Raw genomic sequence first — 13260 nt, 5'->3', positions numbered from 1 at the left:
TTCAGTCAGGCCCTTAGTTCACATTTGATGGTACAGGTTTAGCCCAGAAAACTGTGTTTTAACATGAACTGATTAACATCATAGAATCTCTATACATTACACGTATGTACTTTGAACCTGAGTTTGTATGCTTAACTGGGAACGCAATGGAATATGGTCACCATTTTTTTTCTTCACAGACTTCCTTTCATTTGCTGTGTGTGTGCTCCACTTTACTTATTTGTCACCTATGTGAGCTTGCTTGCAGGCTCACATACTTGTAATTTGTTATTTAATCTTAGTTCCATATAGACAACTCTTTGCTTGCTTATTTTGTGATCAGCTCAGAGTACGTCTTTAGAAGAGGTTCTGCTAGTATGCTGCCAGCTGATTAGAGGAGCACGCCAAGGTTTTGTCTAATCGTGCTGTGACTGTCATGTGCTGTAGTAAGGAAATGGCTTTGGAAGCAGCAGCCAAAATCTTTTACAGATATTAAAACATATTGAGGAGACTAGTATCAGTGGGGATAAAGCAGGCAGCCATTCAGTGCAGGAGGCTTATTAAAACACAAAGGTTGTTATCTTTGCTGCTGTTTGAGAGAATGTAGACGTGGTAAGGGATTTCCAGGCTGTGCCCTTAAAGGCAAAAAATGTCAGCTGCTTATATTTGCCTCTACTACAGAAATTTGTTTGGGTTCTCACCACCACTAATGTATTGAGCCCACTCTACTGCATGACTGCCTCTGGAGCAGGATGACCCTCATTTATTTTCTAGATTGGAGGCAAGGGCAACAGGGATGTCACTGAAGAAGACCTCAGCGTTAGAGGGGTGAAGTCATAGGAACAGATCATGCTGGTAGAACAGGCGCTAAAGTGGGCCATGCAGCCAGATGGGTTAAGGCACAGCCTGGGGCCGTATTCCAAGCAACTCTTAGAGGCTGAGCCTGGGGAGCAATCTGGAGAAGAAGTGGCATCGAAGCAGTGCTGGAACTGCAGGCAGGTAAGTCATGGCTGCCATCTTTGTTGTTCAGAAGAAAACTGTAGCAAAAGTACTGAGAATTTTCCAGATCATGATGAGAAATTGATTTAGAGAATATTATGTGCAGTAGGAAGGTGACTTCAGCTAAAGGCAGAAGCCATACACTTTTTCCGGATTACTTTTTTGTGTTACTAACCATGTATTGTCAAAAATAAACTTGAAATAGTGGGGAAATGTTAGCGGGTTAACTAGTAATTCTACTGAATTTACTTAAAAAAAAAAAAAAAAGTTGGAATAGGTGGACATCTGTTCTTATTGATTCAAATTAATTTTCCTGCATTCATTTTCACACATACAGGTATTCAAATCCTAATCAAACATGGATAATAATTGTGTAGCATCAAAATATATATTTTTTTCCCCTGCAGGTTTTAGTTATGTGGTTAAACTATTAAATCAGTTGTCTGAAGTCCATGCGACTGGCATTTGACTTGTTCCCACCAAAATTGCCAGATGGGGGGCTGTAGCAGTCTAAGGTAAATGACTTCCAGATGGTAGTATCAGTCTCAGTATTAATATGGTCTCGTATGCTAGTAGGTCAGGGCAAAGTTCTCCCTCAGATTCATAACTTTGCTTCCATGTGTGAAAGTTCTGGATTGCATGACTTTGCTGCTGGTGCAGAATAGCAAAGTGTAAGGAAATCACTGGATTATCTAAAGAGGACTCCATAACAATTAACGGATTTGGTGTTATTGGCAAAATGAGGATTCTCTGCTATTTTTCATATCTTCTATGCTCCCTGCTTCATGAAGTGTTGAGTTACAAGAAGAAACTGTTTGACCAACAGACTGGATTCAAAACTTTGTATCAGCTGCAGTAGAAGCACAAAGCCTGCAGATACAGAATCATCTCAGTTAAATATATTGGTAGGCTACGAATGCCTTGCAAAGTTTTGGGAAGGACAAGTTCTTTTGCAACACCATGAACCAGCCCTAGCATAGCTCAAGCTCATGAGGCACTAAATTACTAGAAGTCCCAGTTCTTAAGCTATATGGCTGAAATTCCTCTGTAGATGCAATTGCAAAATCATTCGAGACTCATTAAGTGTGGGTAACTACAGAAGAGTTTTGCAAGGGCTGCATGTGGTTGAGTACTGGATCGGTGCATGTTTGATTTGCTGCGTAACTGCTGAACTGATTATTTGCAACTCCTTCCATTAGCTATTTTGGTGAAACTAATTCTCTTCCCTCTTCCCACCTTCCATCTGCTTGAAGTGATAGCATAACTGTGTTTGCATTTCAGTATTGGGCTTATATATTTAACAAGAGAGCTTTTACTTGAAAGTGGCATCTCTTCTGACCATAGAAGGTTACCTGAACTTCTGAAATGAGGATTCTACTTTTTAGTAACAATACAGAGCACGCTCCATGATGAGAATACAAATGTCTTGGAAAAAACAGTGCTTTCTTTGGGTCACATCCAAAGTTACAGTGAATTCTCACAGAATCTTACATTTGTCTTAACATAACTGCTTCCTGTTTGTAAGTGGTATGTTTTGTTCACTTTGCTTCCATTAATAAAAATGAATAGCTTAGCAAGTATGTTATTAAAAATAAAGTTTAAATAGAATCACAGTTTCCTAGCTGGTAAGAAGGAGGAACCTAATGTCATAATTTAACAAAGCATTATATGTTTCTTGAACAGTCCTTTGATACTGTGATGATGAGCGTGATGTAAAAATTTAAATATAATAGGTGCTTTTTGTTGAGGGTTGGGAGGAGGGCTGGAGATTAGATTTTACTGTTAGCCCAGATGTCTACAATTTAGTCCATTTAGTCTATTTGCACATAGGAATCTAAAAACATTCCTACAAAAGGGGTAAATGTTGTGTGTTTGCATGAAGGTGAAGCTAGTAAAATATAGGGAGAAAGAACACACAGAAATTTCGGTTTGCATGTTTACATTTACAACATAAACTACCACCCTTTCGCACTTCTCGTGTAATGTCATCAGATCAGTTACGTCTGTAGTTTTCTGCAGGAGTTCTTAGCCCTGTTTTGCCTAAATCTCTCCTAATCCTCTCCTTTCTTCACCTCTAAGACAGTACTCCTGCCGTCAGCAAGGCTGCTGAGGCCGCTCCAGAGATGCGCTGACCACCTGACCAGGTGGATGCCCGTTCTGGGTGGGTGGGAGTTACACTTCCAGCTGACTAGCAGGCTGCTGCCTCTTAGCATCTGGATGAGTTTCTTGCAGGTGCATATTGTCCCAACATTTTATACAGACTGGTAGTAATGCATTATCTATCACTTTTGCAGGGCGATTTTTGTTACCGTTTTTAATTTAAAATGAGCTGATGTCAGTTGTGCATAGCAGTTTACACTAGGTGAGCATCTCTTCTGTGATACTTTTTGAAGTGTTGTGTATCCTTTTGTGTATCCTCTAGGATTTGTTGCTCCTCTTGCAGCTCTTTTGAAGAAAGTACTGGGGAGTACCTTCACCTCTGAGACTAAGGGTTGGCCAGATTCATGCTGGTAGTGTAGTTGTGCTGGAGCGCTTATTCTTTTGGCTCTGGTACATGGTTCTTGCTACAAGTGAGTCCTGTACCATATCGTTTTAATTGATTATTTTTCAATAATATTTCAATTATAAATGACTTATGCATTTTCAAGTAGTATACTAAGAAAAACTTGTCTACCCCAGATACAGAATTTTACTGTCTTAGATATTGACCTAGCATTTAGTGCTTTTTGGGTCAATATAGCCATGTGAAATAAATTTTCTGAACTTTTGGTACAACTGGCAGAAAGGTCAAAGTTACAAGCACCTGATATCAGATGAGAGATTACAGTGGTAGGATAATCGGATAAAAGGGAATCGAAGAACTTTGACATTTAAATACCTTTTATAAATCTGCCTGTCCCCATGTATCCTTAATATCACTAGTAAAATTTGTGAAGCCTGGGATCGTCTAATTAGTCTAGTGAGGTGTTTTGAGGGGCGATGCGAGATTTAGTTTATTGTAAATAGGATGTCTGATAACTGATTAGATACATGCATGGGACGAGGCACGCGTGGGCTTGTATGTAGAAGTGAGAGTAATCTTGGCTGCTCCTCAGTATTTTATTTATTTATTTATTATTATATTTTTTTACCTTGCTCATGTGTTGATCTTGTTTCCATTTCATAACACTAAAAATAATCCTGAACTAGAGGTTCCTTGTTTCCTACATGATGAAAGAAAACATATTTAAGGAAAATACTGGATATAAATGGAGCTGCTGCTAGGGAAAAACAGAAACTTGAGATCAACTAATATATTCTTCAAGGGGATTTGAAATAAGAAGTAAGTTGTGAGGCACCTTATGCTGTCAGCTGACTGAAACATGACTCACTTGTTAACACAGTAGCTGCTGGAAACAGGAATTCTGTTTACCTAATTTTTTTGCTACAAATAGGTAAAACTACATAATGAAGCTGAATTTTTATTTTTATCTTTAAATATAATACTGCATTTATATAACAACTTGTGGATCTATTTTCTACTTGAATAAATGCAGAACTCTAGGAGGAAAACTTTATATAATATGTACGTATGTGTGTATATATGTATGTAAAAAAAAAAAAAAAAAAAACAGTGATGGAGGCAAGCTGATCTGTAGGGGAGGGAGTCTTAGTTACTTAAGTATGGTATCCGGAATAGAGAAAAGCCATATCCTTTGGAGAAGAATCGGTTTCCTTGCAACAACTCTAATCTTTCTGGAATTTGTCAGTTTTTGCTTTAATGCTATTTATAGTGCAGCATATATAAACATTGGCCTGTGTTTAGATGAAAACACAAGGTTTTATTTGAAGTATGATTTGCTAAGATCGGATTTATTGTGGTGAGCTTTCTTAAAGGTACCTAAACAATTTTGGATTCCTCAGAAAAGTTTGGAAATGGTAATTCCTGATAATCTAGTTCAGTAAAGAAGTGTTTTAGACTACGACACTTTATTTGTTCTGAAGAAAAGTCGGAAGCTTTTTTCTTTAAAGCTCAGGTTTGACACTGAATTTGTCTTGTGCTGATCTCCCCTTTCCCTCTTCTCTTCTCCTGTGGTATCCAGCATACATCCCATGCCTTCTCCCTGCTCCCCCATCCCTATCTGAGACTTCCTTATGCAGCATTTGTCACGCTATGAGGACTGGCAGAAGGAGGAGGGGAGGGAAGTTATGCCGGAGCTAGTGAGAGCAGAGAGGGAAAGAAGGCTGAAAGAATCTGATGCGGGCAGAGATGGTGTTGATGGTGGGTCAAAGCTGTGCTATCTGGTTTGAACCTTTGTGGTGCTATTTCTGCTCTTATTTCACCATATTTGTGTTCTCTTGGCTGCACCTCACAGTGACTTCCTAATAGTATTGCGTTCCTTTCCCTCCTAATGCATTTTGCACCATCCTGTCATATGGACAGCTGTCGACACTAATGTTAGCTTCTTGGCAGAGCACAGGCTGCATCTTCAGTTTTAGGTGTGGCATCCAAGTATATCGATACAAAAATTTGACAGTGTATTTTAGACTCAGTTTCAAGTCGTTTGCTCTTTTACCGTTGAAGCATGACAGTAAAGATTTGTTCTTAATGCTCTTGTGATCTTTGGGAATGCGTTTCAGTTCTAATGCTGGCTTTTCTTTCCTTCCCTCTCTTTATCGTACCGTTGGAATTATTATTCACAAAGATGCTAGTTGTGCTTGCTATGGATTGCTGCTAAAATTACCTGTTCCCTGAGAAAAATATGCTTTGGCAGCTTAAGAGCTGAACATGCCTTTGAAACGGTGAACTTGAAAGAGCCTTCATCACTTTTGAGAGTTAAATATATTTCTTAACAGTAACAGGAAAAAAAAGGAAAAAAAAGACAAAAAAAAATCACTTACCTAATTACTTAGCTTTTGGAATGAGGCTTTGTGATCAACACCGAATATCTTATGACTCATGATAGGTTTATAATAACAAACAGCTCTCTCCTTGAAGAATTCTTGAGAGACAATAGCAAGGAATGAAAATATGTATGTGTACGTATATTTAATATAGCTATAAATACATATATTTACGTATGCTTGAGCATATGTGTACACACATGTGCACACACACACATTGTATTATGGTCTCTAATTTTTGGGGCTAGCTGCTAACATTTTATACAGTGAGAAGCATAATAGAAATACTTACTGAGTTGTTCCCAATGCCTTAAATGTAAAAGCAAAGTTGCCTGCTGAAATGACTGCAGCACCTTTAAATGCTGCTACTCTTCCTCCAGAAGCCTTCCTAGCTCTCCCACAACAAGTGTGTGAGTTTCTTAAATGGTTTAGTAGAAAGAGTTTGTTGCAGGACATGTTTTCAGCTAAGATCACCTTCTGTCAGCAAAGCTGAATGGCAGTAGCTTTTCATAAGACAGGTTGTGATGATCGCCTTGGGTGGTAATTAAACAGCAGCAGCTGCTCCAGTATTGAACATCTGCCCGTGCCTGTTTTTTAGCAGAAGTGAGCTTGGACTTTAACCCCTTCTAGGTAATACTGGCCAGAATAAATGCTGGTGCTCACCTGCAAGGGATTTCTGTCTTCAGCTAGTGGGACAGCATTGCTCAGAGGCATAGAGGAATGTCAAATAGGGAAGTACCCACTCGCATCGGAACTACGTTTTTCTGTAGCTGGTATCTGAGGGGATGAAAAGATTATAGTTTTTTCACTGTTGGGGACAAAAATGCAAACCTTTCATTCTTTAATCTCCTGAATTAAGATGCTCATTTTGAAGAAAGTCTGTAGTTCAGTAGAAAACATACCCACAAATACCTTGTAGGTTCCAAATGCCACGTTTTATTTGGATAATTCTTTTAACATATTGACAGCTCTGCCAGTGGCCAAGCTTACAGGAACCATTCAACACAGAAATAAGTAAACATTTTCTCTGAAAGCTGCTTGGGATTTTGTGGTTCACAGAAGCTTTCTCAGAACGCAGCATACCAACTAAACTTTTACAAAATAGGCAGTGCTGGCTATATTTTTGTGCTTGTACAGTGTGAGGTAGCCTGGGAGCTGTAGGTACAGTTATACTGCCTTGTTTAAGAAAGGGTGAAAACACACGTGTATTTCATTCTTTCACAATAATTTCATTAGTGTTTGCACATGAGGATTATCTTCACAGTTTATGAATGAGAGAAGAGAATTGTAATTAAAAGTTCCTGACATCAGCCAATGCTGGTATGCTAATAATTGCGTTATTTCGCTAATTTTTTTTGTATTAAAAAAGAGATTTAAAATTCATAATGAAGCCTGCGGATAAGTTATATTGTCCCTATATTGCCAGTTTAGAAACTGAGGGACAGCAATTATTTGAAGTAGGAACCATTTTTTCTTGGTTTCCAGTTCTGGAGCGTACACTAGCCTTCCTGTTGTTATGAGCTGTGAATATAACTACATAGAGCCTTAAATATGCTAATAATATTAGATCATATGTGCTGCTTTTGCAAGCCAGATCATGCAAGACTTCTCTGCTTTTTTGTTTTTTCACCCCTTCAATGGATTACGCAGTCAGAAGTTGACTGGCAGGTGTTTTTTTTTTTTTTTTTTAAACAGAAGGCAGAATACATAACAATTGCTTTTCTAGTACTGTGTTTGTTCTTGCTGTTCTAAGAGTGAATACCTGTTGCATTTCTTTCCCATGAATTTATCACATCTATTTCACTGGCAGAAGTATGTTCAATATAATATAGAATCAAAATACTTTTTTCTTTGTTTCCTTTCATCAGACTTTCTTGTTATTATACTAGTATAATTTTTTTTTGCCTATTTATTCAACACATTTTTTTTTCCTCCTCTTAACCTTTCTATACTCTCTTCCTATCTTAAAGCACCACTGTGTTTTGACAACCTTTTTTTTTCTTGGCCCCGTGAGCACAATGAGCATAAGGAGATAGTATATGGCTAGTACCAGATTTAAATACAGGTTGGTTTGTTTGCTTTTTGATTGAATACAGGTCTCTACCTCCACGCAATGCAACTTAAAATTCTTAGTTTCTTAATTTTATTTGTTCTCAATTCTTTTTTAAAATGAAAAATAAAATTTAGAGTAGGTTTAAACTATATAAATGCTTACACATGTTGAGGATTCATGATACTTCTACTTAATAAAATAATATACCAGGTCATATCTCTAAAAGAGAACTAAACTTTTTGTGGAAAAGTAAATGAAGTATAAAATAAAAAGCACCATTATAATCCTATCTTTATATAATGAATTTTAAACTAATCTAATCTGTTTCACTTTGAAAGCTTTATGATGTTGAAAATCAGTAGTCCAGAGGATTGAGAAATCAGGCCTTGATAGCTGAGAAAACTAATTTTAGAAGGGAACTCATCTTTAAGCAAAATGCTAATGCAGCTGTTCTTTATTGTAGAACAGCAGCAAAAGCATGAATGTCTGTCTTTTCTTCTTTTCCTTTCTTATCTTTTAAGATCTTCAGTAAGCACAAGTAAATAATTTTTTCCAGATGTTCTAAGAATAAAGTCTTGAATTCATGGTCAGCTAATTAGAGCTGTATTTTTTTTTCCTCTTTGTTATCTCACTATTAAGGGTAATTTTTATTAAAAAAAAAAAAAACAAAACTGCTGAGGTTTCTACTTGGGGTTTGGATGGCAACCTGTGGTTGTCAATCTTCTGGTTATCAGCCTAAATTAAAAAATATTCTGTTCTGTTTGTCATGTTACTGAAAGACGATTTCTCTGAAAAGGGGGTATAAGTTTTAAAGAAAAAAAAAAAAAAGAAGTACAACCAATGAGAAGAGGTTTGGCAGGCTGTGGAACAAACTCTGGTTACGTTTCACGGCCAGTTTGCAACCACTATTTGTAGTTGCTTATGATTTTGCACATAACAGATAAAGTAGTGTTTCCTGTAAAGAACATTGGCGTTTTCCTGGGCTCCTTTTATGCCAGTTAGCAGAGTATTTTTACTCTTACCCAGTAAGATAACTGTTCGGGTTTACAGCATGATGAGCATTTGGTATATGTTATATTTTTAATACAATCATATATTTTTAGAAGTGTAGATAGCTCTACATCTGTATTGAGTATGTTTCATTTTTAACAGGTCCTAATGTGTATTAAACCTTTTAGTTAAGCACGCTTTGTGGATCTTCAGTTAAATTACTTTTACAGAAGAAATGCTGCATGAATATGTATTACATTAGGATCAATTGAGTATTATTGTTGCTTCATAGGAAAAAAAAAATTAAAAATGCATATGGAGTTTTCCATAGCTTTCCTGGACATGCAAATAATGTATATAAAGGTTTTTCATAAAGTTTTTGGCATAGAGTTGTTGATTTCATTTATATCTGTCCATCCGGGTTATTTTATTTGCTCAGCCAAACTGGGTATTTGAAATAATGATGTATCTTTAGCGTATCATCTTGAAGAGGTGGATTTGGTGTAAGGTTAGCTTGCTTAATTTTCTGTATCTTGGCTGTTTTAGCTTTGTGTCAGGTGAGCTATGTGTAGCAGCCATAACTATTTCACAATAGATAGTCCCAAAAATTCTTTTCTTAGAAATTGTACTACCACCCAGGATCTGCCGCAGTTTTATCAGAGCTTTCTGTGTAGGATGTATTGGCAATAGTGGTTTCCTTAGTGGAGACTGCTTTCTTTGGAGTATCTGCTTCAGTTCAGGGAAAAGTCCCAGACAACACAGTTTTTGCAGAGAAATGGAAAAAAGGAATCCTATAGAACAAGAAATGACACTTATTGAATGGGAAGACTTTATAAAATATTCTGTAGATGATACTAAATTAGTCTTTTTTTCTTTGGAAGCCAATCCCACGGTCTGGATTCTGAGAACAGGTTTGTCTTCAGTTCTCATGTGCTTTCTCATATGTGCTGTCAGCCCTTTTGTTCTAAATGAGTATAGCTCCCATGGAAGTTTATGAATGACTTCTTTGTTTGAACAAATTTCTGTCTTTTTGTTTCAGTCCTGAGAATGTGTATCTTAGTTTTTTGGTGGTTTGTTTGGTTTTGAAATGACTTTATTCTGTGGTGTTAAGGTCTTCAAGTACTTAATGTAACTTTTTAGAAAGGTTCTGAAAATGTTGTATCATAGTTAGTATTTCTAGACTAAAACATTATTTATTCTCTATCTTACAGAACATAGAGATTTATTTAAGTCCTTTTCTTTTTCCTCTCCTCTCTGCTCAACAGAATCTGTCTATGACCTTCTCCCAAAGGAGCTGCAGTTACCACCTTCTAGAGAAACATCTGTAGCATCCATGAGCCAAACAAGTGGTGGTGAGGCAGGTTCGCCTCCTCCGGCTGTAGTTGCTGCTGGTAAGCATTCTCATTTTTTCAGTTGCTTTGTTGAGGTCCGTAACGTTCTGGCCAACATGAACAGTGCTGGCAAAGTTTTGATTGTTAGAAAGGCTTGTGGAGAAGTAACAGAGTTCATTCTAGGAAACTTTAATTAATACACATTAAAATAAAGTAGGTGATCTAAATCATCAGATATCCTACGACAATGGTTGCTGTATTTCATATATGATATATTTAAAATAAATTTTCTATTTTGCTTTTGCATTATTATGCAACATAGGCCTGTTAACTCCTAGAATGCACTCTGTCTTCAGCTGTAACACATACCAATTTGGAACTGAGTCAGAACACTGACTGAGAAATAGTGAATTCTAGCTAGGATAAAAAGTGGAATGGGAGATTACATTTTAGGCTATGAAGCTTTTACCAAACTTTAGGGAAGAAAAAAGGCCATGTTTTCCTCTGTGGGGCCTGAGGAAGATTAGTATTTAGACTGCATTCCAACATAGCTGTCTTTTGTAATGTGTTATAAAATTCTTAAGCATGTGAGAACATAACATATTAGTCAAGGTGGTATAATTATAAAACTGTCTGATACATTTAAATTGGTTATATTTTTTAATTGTTAGCATATAAAAGTGTGAGGCATGACCTTTTTATCTTAGTGTTTTGTACTCTAGTTTACTCCCAGTGATATTTTAGGCTTCAGTTTAAAGACTCTGTCATTGATCTTCCTTAAGAATAAATAAGAGAGAGTTTAAAAGCAAAGTTTTGATTTATGAGGTTAGCCTCAGTACTTTTTTGCGTCTGGAATTTTTGTCAGTCCCCTGTATCGATTAATAAACATCTGTACAATGAGGAAAAAGGGAAAATGATCATTATGCTTACAGCTGATTGTGTAAGATGAGATTGTATAAGATAAGATCTTATCATTGGATAAGATTTCTTGCATAATCTGATCCCCATATTTCTTACAAGGTAATGTTCCACTTTCTTAGTTGGCCTTAAGTTGTTGCTTGAGGAAATATATATATATGTGTGTGTGTGTGTGTATATATATATATATATGTATGTATATATGTATATATATATGTTTGAGGTGAAGATTCTGATAGTTGCAGTATTCTTTTTTTCCTGTGAGTTCATATGCATTAAATATTTCTTTGAGAACATTTCCCAGGTTTGCATGGTACAGTAATCCTGATCAGAAATTAAACTGATTGTAGACTTGTCAGAGAAACTTTACAGCACTGCTCACCATTCATGTTTTGCCAGACTTTTTCTGAGAGAACCTGTGGATTTAATTGTGCACAGTGGAACTTTGTTCATTATATTGAGAGAATTGGATATTTTTATTCATTATATGGAAAGGACTTGATATTTTTGTATCATTTATTCAGAAAATGATTTGGGCATATGTTTCTAAAATTGAAGATTTTTAATAGTCAGTCTGCTTCAAAGTTCTAGCAGCAACAGAACCCTGGCAGATCTAAACAAACAAATGAACAACCCCCTTCCCACCACCACCCTGTTACACTCTAAATCCACAGATAGAAATGAACTGCTAATTAATTCTGTATCTAACAGAGAAAACTTGAACACTTGAGATGAATGGAACTAAATGTCTGTTACCTCCAGGTGTTTAGTGTCTGTTAACAGCCGATCTGGTTCCTTTCAAAAAGCTAAGAATGCCTTAGCTGTATTTGGGTTAAACTGCAGCACAAACAATTTTCTTTAATGAAAAACTGCAAAAAATGGTGTAGAGATTTATTTGTAGACACTGGAAGAAAGTGACCTATTCTTGCAATTAAGAACGCTTTTTAACGTCAGAGATACTGTAACTTCACAAACACTTCAAGCAGGTGTAGCCTGGCACTGAGGCTGACGGTCTTCATCGGTGTGCTGCACAGTGAATTGGACTGAGGAACTGATCCAGGTTGCAGTTATCTTGGATTAGTTCCCTGGGTCGGTTTGCTGTGGATCTCCACAACGGCTTTTGATGGCACAAGGAACAGGAGTAGGCAGGAGCAGTAACAAAAGATTGAGCTCTAGCTTCTTTCAATGGCTATCAGTTTGGGCTGGTTTAAAATGCTTACTGAACTGTGGTTTTGGATGATTTAATATTGTCGTGAGGAGATGGTTAAGTTTCTGCGTGCTATTAAAATCTGGATCAGAATTATTAAGTAAAAGAAACTATAGTGCTCTAAATTGTGTTTAAAAAAAAAAAAAAGTGGGCGGGAGCATAGATTAGTTTTGTTTCCGTTGCTCATGTCACCCTCCGCTACAGTGAGGGCATGAACAATTGAGTCACGATCTTTTAGTAAATAAATATATTTTTCTGACTGGGATAATTAATCAGCAGTCAGTTGTACTGTGTACACAGGTAAGAAAGATATAGTCCCCAACCCAAAGCGCTGTAGCTGGTGTTTTTAAAGAGAGGTGGTTGCCTAACTCTCTTAGGCCTGTATGAATACTCAACCTCATAATTTGGCCAGTGAATGATACTAGACTTTTTTTTTGCGTGTGTGTAACATGTTAGTTTTTACTGCATTCCTCCACTGCATCCTTAAAAGAAAGTAAGTGCATCTTAGACAACTGTTTGCTTGGGAAACGAGTCAGTAAGCTGACTGCGTTTCAAAACTATAAACACAGAACAGGAGACTGACAATCCCTGCTCACTCTCCCAGTGTTAGGAGAAAAGAGGCAGAAGCTTTTTATAACTCACGGATTGAGAGGATGGTTGGGTATTTCTGGTAAGAGTGAGGCCAGGCTTCTTTTCTTAACTAGAAAAAAATCTAGGAACAGATGGAAAAACATCAGTAGTCTACAAAAGTTGTAGGTGGGGGAGCAAGGAGAAGTGCATCCAGTCTTTGCAGTGGATCCCAGTGGATCAGGGTGTAGTCATAGTCCCCACTCCCACAAATTCGTGATTTAAGAGTTGCCCGTTACTGTTCTTTTTCTAACAGACTACTGATTTGCTGT

At 37.0% G+C, this 13260-nt stretch overlaps 1 protein-coding gene across 2 annotated transcripts in view; it reads left to right on the top strand.

The window, feature by feature from the left end:
• The window catches only part of NFAT5 (nuclear factor of activated T cells 5), an 82906-nt gene that overhangs the window by 16778 nt on the left and 52868 nt on the right, over positions 1-13260 (top strand). The window contains exon 2 of one of the 2 annotated variants that reach the window (XM_068955812.1): positions 10171-10296. In XM_068955812.1, coding sequence (XP_068811913.1) covers positions 10171-10296 — 126 coding nt within the window. Of the gene's footprint in view, positions 1-10170; positions 10297-13260 lie in introns of those variants that run through there. The other variant, XM_009686993.2, reaches the window with a different exon arrangement.

This window comes from Struthio camelus, chromosome 10 (assembly GCF_040807025.1).
Source record: "Struthio camelus isolate bStrCam1 chromosome 10, bStrCam1.hap1, whole genome shotgun sequence".
Lineage (NCBI taxonomy): Eukaryota > Metazoa > Chordata > Aves > Struthioniformes > Struthionidae > Struthio > Struthio camelus.
This window is presented reverse-complemented; position numbering and strand designations above follow the sequence as displayed.